Source organism: Tursiops truncatus, chromosome 16 (assembly GCF_011762595.2).
Source record: "Tursiops truncatus isolate mTurTru1 chromosome 16, mTurTru1.mat.Y, whole genome shotgun sequence".
NCBI classification, from domain to species: domain Eukaryota; kingdom Metazoa; phylum Chordata; class Mammalia; order Artiodactyla; family Delphinidae; genus Tursiops; species Tursiops truncatus.
The window spans coordinates 28472795-28492820 of NC_047049.1; the positions used below are offsets into that span (position 1 = coordinate 28472795).

At 46.5% G+C, this 20026-nt stretch overlaps 1 protein-coding gene across 1 annotated transcript in view; it reads right to left on the minus strand.

The window, feature by feature from the left end:
- Positions 1-20026, minus strand: part of CNNM1 (cyclin and CBS domain divalent metal cation transport mediator 1) — a 46787-nt gene that overhangs the window by 11599 nt on the left and 15162 nt on the right. The window contains exons 2-6 of the mRNA XM_033841902.2: positions 17259-17402; positions 14271-14411; positions 11249-11418; positions 9530-9629; positions 9131-9178 (exon numbers count right to left, since the gene is read on the minus strand). Of these exons, the coding sequence (XP_033697793.1) occupies positions 9131-9178; positions 9530-9629; positions 11249-11418; positions 14271-14411; positions 17259-17402 (603 nt within the window). The remainder of the gene's footprint in view (positions 1-9130; positions 9179-9529; positions 9630-11248; positions 11419-14270; positions 14412-17258; positions 17403-20026) is intronic.

The following is a 20026-nucleotide window of genomic DNA, read 5'->3' on the forward strand; positions in this document are numbered from 1 at the left end:
TTGCTGTGACCCCTAAACCCCCTATGACTTGAGCCCTGCTTTCCTGTCTGATCTCATCTTGGGGCTCCCTCTCCTCGCCTGCTTGTTCTGCTCTAGCTTACTGGCCACCTTGGGGATCCTCAACCATGTAAGCATACCCACCTCAGCAGATGCCATTTCCCCTGCTCCCCCTCCCCCCATTTTAGCACCATTCCCACCCCTGCTCTCACTTCTCAGTCATTAGGTCTCAGCTGAAACACCGCCTTCTCTGAAGACCTGGTCTGGCCACCCTAAGAAGATTACCCCTATTTTCCTCTATCACTGTCCCCTGTTCATCTCTTTAAAGCACTTTTCACAAGTTTTACTTAATTACATGTTTGTATTTATTTGTAATGTCTACTCAGTTCAATGATAAATTCTATGAGGGCAAAGACCTTGTCTTTTCTGGTCATTGTTGTACATCTGGTACCTAGCACAGTGCCTGGCCCAGAGTAGGCACTCAATAAAAAGGTACAGAATGAACAAATCAGCACCTAAGAATCCCTGAAGGAGTTTTTATTTAGAATCTAAATTTTGTTTTAAAAAGGTTTCAGGGCTCTCAATCACCCTGGAATCAGAAGGCTTTCCCCCTGCAACCTAAGTCATTTTAGGGAAGCTGACTTCTTGAAGTGAGGGGTGGGTAGAAGAACACTCCAGAAATGCACTGGAGTGTTAAATAGTGTGCAGTGAGACTCCAAGGGCACCAAGAAGCCTCAGGCCTTGGCCCATAACTTGAGGAAGAGGCCGCAGCGAGCATCAAGACCTTCTGTCTGTCTGTCTGTCTGTCTGTTTAATAAGAGCATGTGAAACGGGGGGTCCTGGAGTCAGGTCTCCTACTTATCCACTGGGTGACACCAGAGTGACCAGGGGCCAAGAGGGACAGTGATGGTGCCACGGAGAACAGAGTGAAACACCAAGGTGACTGTAAACAGCAGTAACATTGGGCAGAGAAATACCCATTTCACGTCTGGTCCTGATCCCTTAAAAACAAACCGATGAGGTCTGGCTTGCCTAGGCCCACTGTGGCTGTTCTGAGGCGGTGACTGACTAAGTAAGTCGGTGGTGTTTCCTCAGGGCTGTTGGTTGTGGGAAAGGGGGGCAGGCACTCCTGCAGGAGTGCAGCTTCTTTGGTGTGAGCAGAGTCTGGAAATCACACCTTGATCTGGTGGGTTTTATCTTCAACTCAGTTTGGAACGAAGAGAGAGAGTGTGGGCAGGCGTTTGTGGTTTCATTTACCCTGAGGAATGACCACTGCTCCTTGATAATCCTCCACCTTGCCTGGTGGGACACGTGCTTCACATACCCCACATCTGCTGTTCTACATCCTCATCCCTTATGTCATAATTCAAGATAGGGTCAGGGAGGCTGATAGGGAACCACAACCCTATTGTATCTGCTTAACAACTTCTGCCTGAATCACTTCTACTCCCTGTTGGAAACAGAGGAAACAGCTTCATCCCTGATCTCCCCAAAGCTCTCATCTTCACTGGCACCTAGCACAAGCATGTCACCCTGCTGTCACTCACAAGGACCCACATGTCAAACACAAGCGACATCACTGTTGTGCTGGGAGGAAAAACATGTCTTTTTTAAAGTAAAAACAATGCTATTGAAGCTTTATTCATAAAATCCCAAAGGATTCCCAACACCAGAAGATACAACTGTCTTACAAAGGTCGAGTATATAAAATCAATTTTTAAATGACAAAGGAATCCTCATTTCATGACAAAGAAAGTCCCAGCTCATCTGAATGTTGTGCAAGATCAATGTTTTTGTGTCCCAGAGCCTTACATTCCTCAACAGGTAGGATGCTGATGACTCGGCATTTTGGTAATTGTGCACATACACTCAAGAGGTTCCTGAGCAAGGGAAATGGAAATACTCTTAATAAAAAAAAAGAGAAGAAATCAGTAACAGACGAGTGTCCCAGCAGCATGGCAAACTACTTCAAGTTGTATAATTCCCCCTGGCATTTCCTAAGAGCACAGAGGCACAGCTTGGGGGAGTGAAGAGAGAAGGAGAATCCTAAGCACAGTGCAAAGAGGTCTAAGAGGCGACAGATGAGCATGAAACTGACCACAGGACCCCTCAACAGGGCCCAGGCCAAGCTTCCGACATATCCCTTGTCCACTTGTGCTCTTACATCATACCCTCAAGCTGGCCCTGGAGAGACTGGCAGGAGGGCAACCCTGGCGGAGGGCAGGGTTTCCTGCTCTAGACCCCCAAGTGCTGTGGAGAAGTGTGGAAGACCTCATTCCTGCAGACTTCCCATGGTCAGTCTGCAAGAGATATCTGTCCTGGATGGCAAGTTGGAGTTACTGAGGTTGGGTGGAGAAGACACCGGGGTAAAATTGGGTCAGGGTGGGAGAAGGGGAGGAAGAGGATTTTAAACTGCAATTAGGACTGGATGGAATCTCCCCTCATTCTGCACTGATGGGCAGGGGCCCTGAAAACCTATGCACAGTTCTGCTTTACTCATGACACCTGTGTCTGGAGAGTTTTCGCAACTCTATCCCAGGGGCAGGACCCACGACACAGAAGAACATCCCACTCCCCTTTTCAGTCTGGGGATTTGAGAGGAGGTAGGGCTCAGCAGCTGCTCGCTTACATCTTTCAAAGCATCAGTGAGGGATGGGGAGGAATAGCTCACTCTGGTCATTGTCACTGTGCCACGGGGCATCTGTGTTCTCTAAACTGGATGGGGGAATTTAATTACATAGGCTTACAGGATTACAAACTAGGATTATTAAAATTCATCATTCTGGGGTAATATTCAACATCAGACAACCAAATGCCAAAAGCTCTCTGTCAAAGCTACAATGTGAACCCTGCAAATCAGCCCAAGTTAGGAGTCCAGATGAACTCACTCACGTTACATGGAGCTTTAATGGTTCCCAAATGTTTACTATGCAAGAGCCGACCCAAAGGAATACTTCCACTTACCACATTTCACAAAGTAAAAAGATTATTTTTAGGTACTCCCTTTATATTCTGGGGAAAATCTAACCTCACTGATCTCAGACTACATTACAGATGGACAACTGGGCATTGTAAAAGGACCCTTGCTTGCGACCTCTCTCCTGCCTTTGTGCTTTTGTGGAAGGACTGTCATGGGGAACTTGGAATCATCTCCACCACTGGGAGAAGAAAAAAGGGATGAATCTGGGGAGATCTGCAGTGGGGCCGTGTACTCTCAGCAGTTTTGTTTTTAAATGAAAGCACCTGCAAATCTGGCTAATTACACCACATTCTGGAGGTAATCCACACACCACTCTGCTCTCCTTATTTCAAATAAGGCTCAAATAGAAGGAAACTGCCTATGGGTAATGGTGGCAATATTTGGTGTAGGGACCACCGGGCTCAACCCAGAGGGAGCACCTTAGTTCATTAGCACAGCTGTTTTCAAAATGCAAACAAGCCTCTAGAGGGCACAACACGCCCACGTTCAGAAGGGCAGCAAGGTCCCGGCCTAGAACAGGACCTCAGAGACTTGGACACCAGTCCGCATCCTTCTACCTTCTTACTACACCTTTGACAGTGACCCAACGGCTTAATTTCTCAGAGCTGCTTCCTTACCTATTGTTGCCCAGCAATAATTCCTAACTTCCAGGGTTTATCTAAGATGGGGGTAAGACATAATATACGTAAATTAATGTATCTGGATCATAAATCAAGTATGGGACCAGAGTGTGCCCAGAACTGCTTTCCATAAAAATCCAATGACTGAGGCTTCTTCTGCTGATATGGAACAGAAGCAAGAGCTACTGGGAAATACCAAATTATAGGTCCTGGGGATGTCACCCGGTCGCTAGGAAAGCTTGGCAGTTGGCTACAGAAAGAGGTGAGACAGAAGATGGTGGGAAGAAAAGAGCCGAAGGAGAAGCAGAACGTTCCCATCTCTCATTTTCTCCTGCTGTGCCCATCACTGCTTCACTCTGCAGAGTTAAACCAAGGGTGGGAATAAGCTGGCCTTGCCCTCCCCTGCTTCCTATTGGGTTGAACACACACAGTCATGGAAAAGTGGGGGGAAGGTTAAAAGAGCTCTCAGGAGCACATGGCACCAGCCAGAGTTGGATCGGAAGACTCAGTACCTCCTATAGGGGGACTGCACAGCAGAAATGAGTCACCTTAATTTTCATAATAAATACCGATGAACTAGAACTAACCTTCATAAGTAGGAAGTTATAATTAACTAGGTTGTCTGGTTAACTAAGGGTTAATTTAAAAAAAAATAACTCCTGCTCTCATGCTGTCATTCTTTTCTTTTTTTTAATGCTTTGATCCTTTTCGTTGAAAATCTTTTAAAAATGTCCATCTTTCCTTTCTGCTGAAGCTTCCTAGCACGTTCTTCATTCACCAAGATTCCTCACATTGGAAGGATCTTGAAGGTCCATGATGTGGTCATTTCTAATTTTATGGGCATGTGGGGGTGACCACTTAGCTGGGGAGGGTACCAGACTGGCATCTCCCATTGACAGTACTCCTGTAGTCATCATGAAGGCATGAGCTCTCACAAAGCAAGAAAAAAATTTATTTCTTGGTGGAAAACCTCCACTAAGTAAGAGAGAAAACTTTGGTGAAATTTGAGAAGGTGATTAAGTCGTCTCGTCCAGATAAACATGGGAACCAGATGGTTTTTGATGGAAAAATGTGATTTGTGAGAAAGTAGAAATCAACATAAGTAGTTCTGAAGTTGCAAATTTGGGGGTTTGAGGTCCCAGAACAGAGCCTTTTGAATGTTGAGGGTCTACTATACAGACAGTGAAACATAACTGGATTCTTGATGCCGGAGGCTACGGTGGGGCCTCAGAATCATCGCCAAAGCATTGGGATAAGGGAGACAGATGTAGAGGGTATGGGAAATTGGGCTGTGCTTTAACTTCAAGGTAACTTAACAAACAAATTCTTAGTTTGGTCATTACTTGCTCCATGACCCTAAGAGATCAACGTCTAGTGATGAAAACAATATAAACACTTAACTGATTGTTCAGATTTATTACATTCTACTCAATCCTTGAGTTACTGTGTGGCTCTGTGAGGAGCTACTTTACCTGATTAAAAAAAAAATCCAGTAACTTTTGTTTAATTAACAAGAGAGGTTAAGCCTGATGAAAAGTTGTTTTGAAAATTTTACATATAGCATCCTTTGTATGAGCAGAGCTAGAGGGAATATGGTCACTACACAGTAACATTACTAGAAAGATAAGGAGGGGTTAGTGGGTTAGCTAAAGGCAGAGACCATATAGAAGAAAAGATGGAGGAAAAATAGGAATAAAGCATAGTCTTTCATTGTTTCTTCCTATCTTTCTTCTGCTGCACCCCTTACCCTCCATTCTGCAGTCAGACAAATGATAAGGAAAAATTCACACCATTCCTCACCCCACCATTTCTCCATCTACGTACACAGATATATCCTTCGGGCCTAAGTTCACACGTGACACCATTGAACCAGCAATGCCTGGTCAGTGAGTACAAGTGAGTGTTAGCCGTGCAACGTGCTGTGCCTTGGTCCTGGGAGAGACTAGTTGGGAGAGACTAGTTTTCATGTGGGACAGTGACAGAGACCAAAGGCCTCTTGCAAACCCCATGGATCTATGGAGATCGAGACCCCATGCATGTTTACCTGGGGAGCCTGCCAGAGAGTCCCCTCTGCTGAAGACGAAGGTACGAGACACAGAGATGGGCACTAAAGAGTCAAGGATTTGTGAGTTGCGTAAGGGAAGATAAACATAAAAGGAGAGAGACAAAGAGCAAAGCGTGTGAGACAGTCTGTTCCCGGATCTTCACAACATCACATTTCTCTGCCAAAGTGAATCTTGCCTCTGGAAACATGAAAATTGCATCCTCTCACAAAGTCACTCTCCAGAAAGAAGAAAATAAAATAGACTTTGCTGAAGGTCTTCCAAAAAGATGCACAATAATTTCTGAGGGGATCAGACCCGCCAATGACAAGAACAGGCGGTGCCCCAGCAGGGAGTGTGTGTGGGCAGTGTTCTGTCTGAGGCGCCTTTTGGAGCCAGCAAATGTGCTGGGAGCCCAGCACTGTATTCCCGCCGGGCTCTCCCCGCTGCCTCAGGTCTCCAGCTCACCTGTGGGAGGGGTGAAAGCAAGTGCATGCTCCTACTAGGGGCATCCTCGAGGAAGCTGTCTCCTGCCTCAGACTCCTAGGAGCTCCCTCTGTGGTCACAGTGCTGGGGGAGAAACTGTGCGTGGCTAGAGCCTTGGGACACAGGAAGGGCAGCATTTCTCGCAGTCTTAATGTAAATCAACTTGATAAACTAAATCAGTCATTTCTTTGCAAGTACAAGTGCTCCAAACCACCTCTCTTCCTATCCCCTTTTCCTTCTCTCTCTTTCCCCACAGAGTCTGAAATGGTGCTGGCTATCGCTTGGGGCCTGGGTGGGGTGGAGTGTGTAGCAATACTCCAGTCCTTTCCCGACCTTGACCCTGATCAAGTAGTGTTTCTGCATAGGAACCTGTTTTCATCTCTCTTATCTGGTCATTCCCAGAGTCTCTTCCAAGGAGCTAAATGAAGTCAGAGTGCAGGTGACAGCACACTGAAATAGGTGGCTTCCATAGTCTTAGCTGCTGAGCCCGATGACTTGCCTGAAATTATCCAATAGTACAAAGGAGTGGGGAGGGGAAAGCCTTATACCTACCTGATAATCATTTGCTTTGTCAAATAATCATATTCTTTGTCAAAGAATATTTTAACAGGCCCCTAGTGTCACGAGACACACTGGAATAAGAAACCCCATTGTCTCAAGAAGAATCCTAGCACTTCTGGGCCACAAATTACATGTATACCCAGCCAAGCAGGTAGGAGACTTGTTCTCTCTCCAATTGCACACCACTGTGGGCATCTGTCCTGGTCACGCTGAGCTCAGGCCCCGTTCCTCCAGAGTGCCAGGCTCACCACAGTCCTCCTGGGTTCCCTGGCAATCAGAACCAAGACAAAGGAGATAGTGCTGACTGCGTTCCCTTTGCCCTGCACAGGAAAACCAGAGGGACTTACTTGTAACCTCGAGTTCAACTGTGAGGCATTGGTCACAGGGCCAGTGTTCTGGCAAACTCATTGTCTCCTTTATTACCCTCAAGGCTGACAAAGCTCTAGGCTGGCATCAAGGACAGGGGTAGTTTGGTAGACTGAGACCCTACAAGAGTTTACTGCCTTGTGGCTCAGCTTAAGCTCTTCCTCAACCTACAGCTGAGGTCCTTGGCCAGTGAAAGATGCTGGGTGGCTGGACCTGGGCTGAGGGTGGACCTGGAACAAGGAGGGGCAGGGGGTGGGGTGGTGGTCTTTGGAGTTCTTCACGCTTTGCTGTATTAGGTAAGGAGGGCTTGGCAGGGAGGATGGAAAATGTCTCCATACCCCTACAGGCTAATTTAATTTCGTTTTCCTCCTGAAGATTGATAAAGATGCTCAGAAGTGTGGGGAGGGAAAGAGAGGTTAATATTTCTTTTTAGTTAACCAGTTTTGAAGGATGATTAGTGTTGCAAATTTACTGTGTCTCACATATAAAATGGAAGGATTTTGATAGAAGGAACTAGAGACAGGAAGGAAGGAAAGGAGGAAACCAGATAACATCTTCTTACTACTTGAAAAACTTTTTTTTAAAAGAAAGAAAGTCATCTAAATCAGATGGGCTTGGGAGCTTTAGGTAGCTCTTTTCCCCTAGAGTTCCCACATCTTTTGGTCTTATGGAAGAGCCAGAATAAGGCCAACATGTCTAGGTAACATTTCATATCCCAAGAGTTACTCTACCATGAGCAATCCCCAGTGTGATGGATGGTGGAAATCTCCTTTAGAGAACCAAGGTTTACCAGGTCCTGTAGACCATCCCTCTCCCATCTAGATTTCTTGTTCTGAGAACTGACACTTCCTTCATCAACCTTAATTGAGATTTGTTGGTTTATATAAGTATAATAATGTACGAGGATGTTTTATTTTACAGCTCTCCTTCAACTCATCTTGGACCACCCCTTGGGTGTGGGCAGCTACTTCAACTTCATTTCAGACATCTGCTGGGCTAGGATGTGAAGTTACACTGCAAATTGTTCCAATATTTCCACATAGAAATTACATTCTGGAACATGATGGATTTAAAATCTCTATTTCATTGTGCTGTGTGAACTAGTCAGGACACCGGAATGCATCTAGGTAAATCACCAACCTGCTGGGTGATTTGGAGCAAGTCATTTCTTTAGTTTCTCTGTGTTAAAATGGTATCTACTTTTCATGTGCCACGGATTGTGATATCAAGCTTTGGGTCCCTCTGATAAATCCCAGTAAAAAGCACTATGTAAAATCTTTCTTATGATGAGAAAAAACACCCCTTTGGCATTAAAATGGCCACCATAAACACTAAGAGCTGAAAGCAATGCAAAATTCAGACTGGTGAATCAAAGAGAAATCTAGAGAAATAACGCTTTCTGGATCACACTTATATCACAATAAATGCCATGCTCTCTAAGCACAAGTGCAATAACTTATGCAGGAAACAGAGAGAAGGTAGAGCACAGAAGGCACAGAAGACACCCGCCAGCAGCCCCGTGCCAGCCCCCACCAGCATGCACGGCCAGCTGCAGACACTTCTCCACCAGCTGAGATGTGGTAAATGAGGAAAGAGAAGCAGATAAGCAACATACGCACCAGCCTGGGACTTACGTCCTAAGATCTTGCAGTCACTTCTTACTAACCGCCACAGACACAATAATAGCATATTAGGGTTTGCAAGTAAAGGACAGTGGGTGAATTATCACAGCAGCGAAGGAAAGCCTGAACCTCCACCAGAGCACACAAATCACCTGCCTGCATTCCCTGGCAGGTGACAATAAATGGGGCCTCCCCTCACAACCTCCCTCCCCCGTCATTCGTCATTTGCACGTGAGCAGAGAAGCAGCAGAAAACATTCCAGACACGCAGAAACTAAGCCCCCTGTGGTCCGTGGGTACCTGGCAGAAAGCAGTGTTCCTGGCAGAGCATACAAAGAGGCTGCCAGCATTTGTGTTAGCCCTAGCCCAGGCTGAGAGTGCTCGGTCCAGGTCCCCAGAGTGGGCTGAGGCAGGACCACAGCAGGGAGGATGAGGGAGGGGTTTGAGAGATACATACGAAGGACAGAGGATCCAGCCAGACTTCCAACCTTCCGCACATCGTTATCTAAGGACAGAAGGATGCAGTGTGTTTCAGAGGCAATTCAGAAAACACACCTTCTTAAAGGAATTCTCCCTCTTCCACCCCACCCACAGCACCAATCAACCCTGTAAAAACAGGGCAATCAGGTGGAAGTGTAAAAAGTAAAATAAACTTGTCTTTTCATATTGAAAATTACCACTATCCATCCCTAACACTGGGTAATGTTACAGTCTACCATGTACTTCCACATCTAAAGCCTGGGAAGGTAAAAGGCTTGTTCAGGGTCCATAACGGGAGTCACAACTTGAACCCAGATGCATTTTCTCCACTGTCCCACTGCTTCCCCAATAAACTATGGCTTGGAAACTGGAATACCTGAGCAAGCAGTGGTCATGATGGCTGGGACACCATAGTAGGTGAAGGCTCCGTTCTCGAAGCGAAGGCCTTCCTTCCCAACCTCCACCTCCACTTTACCCTGGAGAAAGAAGGAAGTGTACTAAGGGTGTGGACAGCACTTCCAGATCTACTAGTGATTACGACCCTAAGCACTTCTGCTTGGATAGTAAGTGGACTTAAAATCTTATCACAGGGAAATGTGAATTCTGTCTGGATACGTTTCAGAAACAGCAACTCCAACTTCAGAAGGCCTTGGCAGTAAATGACTTGCTTAGTTCATAAAGCAGCATCCCGTCATGTACATCCAAGCTTTCCCTGCAGACTGTAATGGCTCTTCCATGATGCGGGTCCAGGCACCAGCTAGCCCAGAACGCTGTAAACTGCCCCACAGGTGTAGTCTGAGACTAAACCATCTCTAAGTCTGGCTGAGATAAAGCCTGATTCTGTGAGAAGCTTGTGCATATAGTGTGCTTCTATGGGCCTGAAATCCACTGCATGGATCCGCCCACACCCTATGAAGCCTGTACTATTTTTATCCCCAGTTTATAGATGAATCATTTCTGAGGCTCAGAGAGGTTAAATAGCTCGGTCACGGTTAGTTAGACTTTAAAGCTAGATCTTTCCAATTTCTGAACCTACATTCTTGCCACTACATTTTACGCCTCCAAGATTTATCTGAAAATGGTTAAGTTTATATTAGGCATAAGACTCTATGTGTTCCTTGTGTTATATAAACGATGTAACAGGACACTTCTCCATTTCCAACAGTAAAGAATGCAACTCCATTTCTGGAGAAGAGGGGGCATTTTATTGAGGTTATCTGGAAGGATGGGTGTGAGGCACACTACCGAGTCCGAGCAGACAGGCTGCAGGGGAACTGTAACAGAGAGGCCCTTTCTAAGTCAACGTGAGTTTAATGAAGATTTTAAGACAATCACTGTATTTAGGATTCACCAGATTCTGTTGGAAAGAGACAGGGAATAGGGACGGAGTTAATGGTGGAGCCAGGTCAGGACACCAGCACTACCTAGTGCTGGAACCATGCCTGACACTTACTTACAGGCCTTTCCAGGCACCCAGGGCAAAGGGTGACTCTACTCCTGTGAGTACCGGGAAGATGCTGCCCCTCTTTCATTTGCTCGTTTATTCCCTTCCCAGTCTTCTGAAGGAGGAGAAGATTAAGGGACTGCAAAGGCTGAAGTGTGGTAGAGAGAGCGGATGTGTTCTGTGCGCTTTCAGAGAGCAGAGCAAGGACCAGTGGGTGGAAATCAGAGATGGTGAGATTTCAGCTCAACAGAGAGAAGGGCCTGAAACAAGAAGTGCCTGAAGTTTGGGAGGCAGTGCACAGTTGCATTCGCGGGCATGGCCAAGCAGAGACAAGGAGGTGTTAGCGATTCTGTAGGGCAGCAGGTTTGGAAATTCAGCGGCAGAACCCCTCTGCTGGGAGGTACCCACTGCATCCCACCACAAACATCGCTGATGTCAGATTAAATGCCATCAAGATCCCACCACTCCAGGACGCCAGCCAGTCACACCTGTCCCCTCTGAGCATCGCGGACAAACACCCACACCAACTGGCCTTGCTCCCAGGGCAGCCAGCCGAGCCTTGGAACCTGGCACAGAGGAGGCATGGCCGTTCCTCTCCAGTCTAGAGAGGTCCTGTCTTGCCCTTGGGGGGTCCATGGCTTTCCCACTCACCTGCAGAAGTAGCACAAAGTAGTCCACAGGGCGGTTGCGCTGGTACAGGTAGTGTTCCGGGGCCTTCTTGTTCTTCTCATCACACTTCAGCTCCTGGATCACGTTGGGATGTTTCAGGAGCCGCAGCAGGATCTTCTCCGAGAGGTACAGAGACTTAAACGGCTCCACTTCTAGGGGAGACCGGGAGGCAGGAGGAATTGGCAGCTGGGAGGAGTCAGGATGGGCACAGCCAGGGCCATTCATGCTCTCGGGCACCAAGCTAGCAGGATTCCTGCAGTTCCCTTGGGTGGGTGGGGGTCTTAAGCCCACGTATGTGTCTCAGGCCCTCTGGGGATGTGTGTCCCTGCACTGGCACCTCAGGAGAAACAGGTCACCATTTTGGCAATGTCAGTTTTGTTATTGTTTTTCTCCTTGACTTTATTTAAAGCTGCACATAAACTTAAAAAAGAAGAAAAATCCTGCCATTTGTGACAACATGGAGGAACCTGGAGGATGTTATGCTAAGGGACATAAGCCAGGCACAGGCACAAATACTACTCGATACCATTTATATGATGAATCGAAAATAGTAAAATTCATAGAAGCAGAGAGAATGGGCTGGGGGAAGGAGGGAATGGGGAGGTATTAGTCAAAGGGTACAGAGTTCTGGCTATGCCAGATGAATAAATCCTAGAGATCTACTGCTCAGCCTAGAGAGCCTAAGAGCAATACTATCCTGTATACTTAAAAATTTGCTAAGGGCTTCCCTGGTGGCGCAGTGGTTGAGAGTCCGCCTGCCGATGCGGGGGACGCGGGTTCGTGCCCCGGTCCGGGAAGATCCCACATGCTGCGGAGCGGCTGGGCCCGTGAGCCATGGCCGCTGGGCCTGCGCGTCCGGAGCTTGTGCTCCGCAACGGGAGAGGCCACAACAGTGAGAGGCCCGCCTACCAAAAGGAAAAGATAAAAAAAAAAAAAAAAAAAAAAAAATTTGCTAAGACAGTAGATCTTTTTTTTTTTTTTTTAATGCGGTATGCGGGCCTCTCACTGTTGTGGCCTCTCCCGTTGCGGAGCACAGGCTCTGGATGTGCAGGCTCAGCGGCCATGGCTCACGGGCCCAGCCACTCCGCAGCATGTGGGATCTTCCCGGACCGGGGCACAAGCCCGTGTACCCCGCATCGGCAGGCGGACTCTCAACCACTGCGCCACCAGGGAAGCCCGGACAGTAGGTCTTATGTTAACACACACATGCAAAAATAATAATAACAAATAAAGAGGGTGGGAGGAAACTCTTGGAAGTGATGGATATGTTTATGGCATAGATTACGATGATGGTTTCCTGGTGTATGCTTATCTCCAAGCTCATCAAGTTGTATACATTAAATAGGTACCGTTTTTTTGTATATCAATTATACCTCAATAAAGTTGTTCAAAAAGCAACAAAAGGGACTTCCCTGGTGGCACAGTGGCTAAGAATCCTCCTGCCAATGCAGGGCACACGGGCTCGAGCCCTGGTCCGGGAAGATACCACATGCCGTGAGCAACTAAGCCTGTGCGCCACAACTACTGAGCCTGTGCTCTAGAGCCCGTGTGTGACAACTACTGAGCCCACATGCCGCAACTACTGAGTTGGACGTGGATAAGTAAGCCATGTAAACATGGCTAAAAAAGTTTTAATGCTGCAATCAAATGAAATACAGAGAATTTAATCTGACTTATTTGTATGACGTGTATCTGTTGAATGAAATGAAATTTCAAGTTAACAGGAACAGTTAATTATTTAAGTGGGAAGTTCTCAATAATGAGAAGCATCACTGTATCATATTTACATATTAATAGATATTATTATTTATATTGTTATGTTATACTACACTATTATGGTATATCATTATATTAACAGATACATCTGTTTTGTTCTAGGAAATCAGACAGCCAGTAATTAAAAGAAATCTGTATTGAGAACTAGGTAACATGTTGAAAACCCTAAAGAAGCTCCAATTTCTTTATGTATTTGTTTATTTATTTATTTATTTTCTTTATGACCTGAACTTTTTAAAAATTTTTATTGGAGTATATTGATTTACAATGTTGTGTTAGTTTCTGCAGTACAGCAAAGCGAATCTGTTATACATATACATATATCTACCCTGTTTTGGATTCTTTTCCCATATAGGCCATTACAGAGTATTGAGTAGAGTTCCCTGTGCTATTCAGTAGGTCCTTATTAGTTATCTATTTCATATATAGTAGTGTGTATGTGTCAATCCCAATCTTCCAGTTTATCCCTCCCCACTCTTACCTCCTGGTAATCATAAGTTTATTTTCTACATCTGTAACTCTCTTAGAAGCTCCAATTTAAAATTTTCTACTTTTTAGTAACTGGAACAGTACTAGCACTCATTATATACTCAATAAATACATGTTAGATTAACTACATATTGAACTTAGTAATGTGTGTGATCATTTTAGGTCAGCACATTAATTAGGCATGGATGAGAAGGTTAGATGGTTCAAAGACAAACTTTACTTTCTTCACAAGAAGAAGTTTATCTTTGGATCCTCTCTTTTTTTTCTTTCTAAAGATTCCAGTATTCACAATCCACATCTGTATTTGAAGAACTCGTAGCTCACAGGCCTACATGGCCCCTGGAGGGTCTGGGCCCCAGGGCCTTTGTGGCTGCACAGGACATCGCCTGTCCCTCCCTGATGAACCCTCTGGGGCCCACCACCTCCCGCCTTGAAGCAGGTGGAGGAAGGGAAAGTGCAGCGGTGAATTCCTCAGCCCTTTTTTCGAGTAGAAGAGAGAAAAGCAGAGTAGCATTATGCTCACTTCCCCACCTAGAAGATCAGGCCTGAGGCTGAAAATGACAGTATGTGGAGTCCTGTCGCCCCACCTAAGATGACCTCCTCTCCTGGAACAGTGGTTCTCAGTCCCAGAATTGGAATTAGGTCGTAAGGTATTAAAAGTGATTGGTGCCTGGGTCCCACCCTCCAGAGCTGCCTTGCCTGCCTGCGGTGGAGATGCGGGCGGGTAGAGTCATCATACCTGTGGCCATGAAGCGGTGTGTGGCCAGCAGAAGCTGTGGAGAGATCTTCACCCTCATCTCCGAGTCAGAAAGCTTAAACAAGGAGAAGTCGTGCCGCTTCCTCTCCCTGTGTGGGACCCTCTGCTTTTTCCGATTGTCGGCTGTCGGGACAGGGGACACATTGCAGCTATCTCAGAATCGCTAATGGTTTTTGGAGGTTTCACCATAACCACCTGAGACAGATAGTTCCTTTGGGACCACAGGGATTTCTGGAAAGTGTCAACTGTAGGTGACATCGCAACATCTCTTTCCCAGAGACTGGAAGGATGTGGATAAGGGATAGAAGGTGGGAGCTGCTGCCATGTCTCAGTGTTACTTGCACTGAAGTGGTGAACAGTGGAAAAGGGGAAGGCCAGCCTGGGGCTCCCAAGTTCAGGCTTCTAGGGCTGGCCTCCCTGTTTACGAGCTGTGCAAGCTCTCCAGGCATCAGAGTGTTCGTGTGTTTTAATCTATACAATAAGGTTAGTGATTAATCATAATTTTTCTGCTCATCTCAGGAGTCTCTTATTATGAGACTCCAATCTGAACCTATCTGTGAAATGCTTACAAAAAGGCGTTCAAACGCGAGGAATTTGCACTCTTAGCCTCAAGGACTTTGGCAGGGCCCAGGGGGTTTCTGCCTCTGCCTTTCTCCTGTCCCCAGAGCTGAGCTCACCTGGTCTCTTCCTGCTGATTTAAACCACACTCTGAGTGGTACTTGAGGCATGCCACCCAAGGGAGGAGGGCAGTCACCCCCCTCCCCACTGACAATTCTCTTGCTTCAACCCTGGCCCCTCCACGGGGAGAGAACTGGGGGAAATAAAGGAAAGAAGGAAAAAAAATGGAAATAGCTCTGTAATCCATAAAGGTGTGGCCTCTGGGTGGCGGCCTCAGGCAGGACTATTGTGATTACTAATTGAGAAAATCTCTGCTTTTTCCAGTTTAATTTTTTCTTCCTGCTTTTTAAAAGCTTGTCTTAAAAAACATGTTTAGGGGGTAAGGGGAATGTTTTCTTTGGTCATGTCTCTTTTGCTTTCCCTTAGTATTGAGTAAAATTTTGAAACTTTAGTCTATCTTAACCTGTGCTAAGGGGAGCAAAGAAACAGATTTGGGTTTTCTCCAAAGTTGGCCTAGAGAAAAACAGGGCTGCAGGGAACTTTCAGTGCAGGCTGAGAGGACACAGTGGAAATGAAAGGGAATGAACTCCAGGGACAGGGTTTCCTTTGGACTCTCCCCCTCCCTTTGGAGCTCACCCCACCACACAATTGGGGCTCCCTTCTGGAGGGAGAAAGTGCCTTCCACCGCACTGCTCTCTTGTGGGCCTGCCTTGGGCTCTGGGCCCTGGCTTTAACACTCCTTGTGTCTGGCTGCCACAGTGGTGAGATCCAGGCCCAGCTGCCCTGGGGGGTCAGGGTCCGGGGAGAAGCAACACTGTATTCCTGGCTCCTTGGCCTTCTCAAAGCTCTTAAGGATTCATGCCAGAGTGGGAAAACCCTCTCCTTTAGAGAGAGGACGGTTAGGCAAGACAGCAGCAAATATATGTATCAGACCAGTCCTTTTGTGTGACTAGCGAGTAACGTTCTGATTTGCATGACACCTTTGTCTAAATATCCCCTCTCCCTCCTCCATCAGAATGCCACCGAACAGTTCATCATTGGAGAATCAGTCTTCTGATCTCCCTCTTCATTCCTTCAATTTTATTAGTGTGCATTCGGAGTATTAAGTCATTCAAACAAAGGCCCTCGGAAGAGCTTACTCATTTAGACCCCTGTCACTACTATCAGTCACTAACACTTTAGTGTGTATGTTTTCACCACTATATCTATTGAGACACTTGGGAATTCTAAATCATGAGCCATGGGCAGAGGTGGAGAAGGGAGAAAGGAATGGGGGAGGGAGAAATTAACCCCTAACTCAAGAAGATGAGCCCCCTCAGGGCTCCACAGCAATAGCAGACACTGGGACACTCCTGCTATGTTTCGTTAAGGCCTGACCCACCTTTTAGGTCTCACCCCAAAGTGAAGCACTCTCTCTGTACCACTCACTGCCTTAAGAGTCTCAAAACCTTTTCTACAGGGAGCTAGTCTCTGAACAGCTGCCTCTAGCAAACTAAGGATAGGGGTCCGGAATGGGTTATCTGAGGGGAGGAAAAGGGACTGCTGTCCCAGGTGATGAAATTCATTCGGGAGGAGGAAATACTTCCTGGCCTAGGGGCTCCCATGGATTTAGATAACACTCCCATCCCTGAGGAAAGCAGGCCTTTGTAATGTTTGCAAGCAAAGCTGTGATAAGGCTCAGTAACCGAAAGCAGTCACTATCTGCAAGAAGGAGTCCGTGTTGTTCCTGAGGGGGAGTGGGGAGGGGGGGCCAGGAGGCCAGAAAGGAGGGAGCAGGGACCAGAGTCAGGGGTGGGAAGCGGGGAGAGGGAGAAACCAGGCGGCAGGGCTGAAAACGCACAGGGGACAAGAGCGACTAAAAGGGCGACTTCAGGTTTAGCTTAGGTTGTGGTGAGCAGTCTCGTGAGTCTCTACGGCTCACGGATGTTTTGAATGAGTGGATCCTGAGTGGAACCCCAGGGGGTGCTGGGGTCTGTGTCTAGGTGGACGAAGAGACAAACCAGGAACAGCACAGGGGACAGAAACAAGGGCAGAGGGGTCATCCGAGGTGCACTTTATTTCCTTTGGTTCCTTTTCCATCCAAAGGCCAGGAGGTCTCCTCTTCATAGTCTTGGCTGTGTTCCTGAAGGTTCCCTCTGGATAAACATTTAGCTAGCACACTCTCAGTGACTCAGGGATAGTTCAAGTCAGGGCATCTTGCCGTGCCGGCTCCTGGCAGGAGGGGGCTGACACACAGCAATGCCTGGGGCTTGTCCTGACCCCCTTTTACACTGTTCACCAAACTAAGCCAGCTCTGAGAATCTCAGAGAAAAATATGATGGCCTTGGACAAGAGCCAAGGCTGTGCACTTACTGTAGAGGTCAGTTTCATCCAGGATCTCCGACTTGATGATCTCCTCTATGATATCCTCCAGTGTGACAATGCCCATCACCTCATAGAAGGGGTCCCCTTCTCCCTCATTATTCACCCGCTGGACAATGGCCAGGTGAGACTTTCCTAGAGATGAAGGAAGTCACAGTTAAGCATCTGGGACATTTTCAGAGAACTTTCCTTGTGAGAAAATTATACTAAGTTTACCTCTGACCAGTCTTGGGACTCAACCCATCCCAGGACCTCTTTAAAATATGAAGTTTGTGTACAAGTTCTTATAAATGCAAACTTTATACTTTTACATCACCGTCTCTTCTTAAGAAAGTTACCTAATATACACAATGTCATTTAAATGTTTTTTTCTGTAACTTTCCTATGTTAGCAAGTATATCTAAGCTGAAGGATAATGAATAATCTAATTGAGAGAACAAGAATTAGGCGTCAGAAGAATTAGGTTAGAAGACTTTTTCCTCCAGAAAACTTCCCTGCCCCCACCCCCTACTATCCCAGTGACTATCTGTGCAACTGATCCTGGATAAATCATTAAACCTGTACTGAGCCTCAATCTTCTCATCTAGAATTAGGGGATAATACCAGTATGGTGATTTTCAAACACGGCCCCCAAATTCTTTGATATGCCTTCTACTGAGAGGTGTGGTCTAATCCCTTCCCTTGAGTCTGGGCGGGCTTGTGACTGCTTCAACCAATAGAGAACAGGGAAGTGTTGGCTATGAGCCTTCTGAGGCTGCGTCATAAAAGGCATGTATCTTCTGCTGTAGAAACACTCTAAGAAGTCTGACAACTATCGTGAGGCCACCACGGTGCAGAGGTCACATGTAGGTGCTAAGGTGACAGTCCCAGCTGAGCCTGGCCTTTCCGCCATCCCACCAAAGCGCCAGACAGGTTAGAGAAGAAGCCATCTTGGCAGTGGATCCAGACCCACCGCTGGTGTCCTCCCCAGCCATCCACGATGTCTCCAGCTGGGGGCACAGTCACAGAGAAGCAGAGATAAGCAACTCCCACTGTACCTTGTCTGAATTCCTGACTCAGGAATCTGTGAGCATAATAAAATGATTGTTGTTTTATGCTTCCAAGTTTTGGGGTGGCTTGTTAACAGCAGTGGTAACTAGGACAACCAATATCCATAAGGTAATTGTGGAGCTCAAATGACTTGGTGGATGTGTGAAAACGCTGTGTAAACTATGATGTGTCATAGGCAGTTAGTTAACTGACTGCCCAACCGCTGAATAATAGTTAACATTTATTGAGCTCTAACTACGAGCCAGGTACTATTCGGAGCACTTTACATGTATTAGTTCATTTAATCCTCTTAACAACCCCTGAGACAAGTACCATTATTATCCCTATTTTACAAGGGAAAGAACTGAGGCACAGATTGGTTAAGTAATAAGCCTAAAGTTACACAGCCTGTAAGTGGCAGAGCTGGATTGTGAACCCAGGTAACCGGGTTCGGTCCTAACCTAGCGACTGAGTCTTACCTAACAGTCCTGCTTCACCTTGATTTGTTTTCATCTGCTGATAGATGCATTTCCTGGATCTGTTTCTAAAATGTCAATCTGGGTGGTTCTTTTCCTTGGCTAAGAGAACATCTCTTTAAATTAGGAGAATATCTAGGGTACTGACTCAGATGTTATTCTTGCCAAAAAAAAAAAAAAAGGAAGTTCATGCCTTATCATTACTACCCTTTATAAACTTTTGCTTGGCCATTGCTAAAAATATCAGATAAGAGGAGTAGTCAGTTTGCCAGAGGCATAATTAACCATTAACATTTAAACAAATGAATTTCTGTATCAAATACCTCAAATCACAAGATAGCTACTTAGTGGGATTTTTAATAATGGGAAAGATGGTATCCATATCACTCAAGAAGGGTCTCTAATTTCCTCTCTACCTTCAACCCATCTCTCAACTTACTCCCAAACTGATCTGATCAGGCCACTGCCCTGCTCAAACACCCGCCAAGGCTCCCTAGTGTGCACAAAATCAAATCTAGGCTCCTTAGTTCGCTATTATCAAGACTATAAAATGTAGCTCTTGCCCGTCTTTCTGTGTGCCTGCTGCATCCTCTAATCATCCTGGACTCCAGGTGCGCCAGGTTACCTCCAGCTCCTCAACTTCCTCCACGTCCACTCTCCAAGTCCTCACTCACACTGCTTCCTTCTCCTACTCTGTCTCCACTGACCCTTTGAGTTCCAGCTCAGGTGCCAGCTCCTCAAGAAAGCTCTCCCAGATTTGCCCCATTTTGTATCTGAATCAACCTCTCCTTGCCTGTGTTTCTAAGCCCTTGATAACTCCATTAGCGCATTGATCACAATTTGCCGCTTCTCGTATCTTGCAATGTGTGTGTCCTCTACTGGACCACGTTTCCTCCTCAGATCATGAGCTTCTTCAGGACAAAGGCTCATACACTGAGACAGGGTTCTCTCCATATAACAGGCAGCCAATAAGTGCCTGAGGAACTGAAGTAAGACTGAATAAAAATCCATAGTTGATGTAATAGATGGTATTAAACCCAGACACTAAAACCTTTTTTAAAAATAAAATACAGGGGCTTCCCTGGTGGCGCAGTGGTCGAGAGTCCGTCTGCCGATGCAGGGGACACGGGTTCGTGCCCTGGTCCGGGAAGATCCCATGTGCCGCGGAGCGGCTGGGCCCGTGAGCCATGGCCGCTGAGCCTGCGCGTCTGGAGCCTGTGCTCCGCAACGGGAGAGGCCACAACAGTGAGAGGC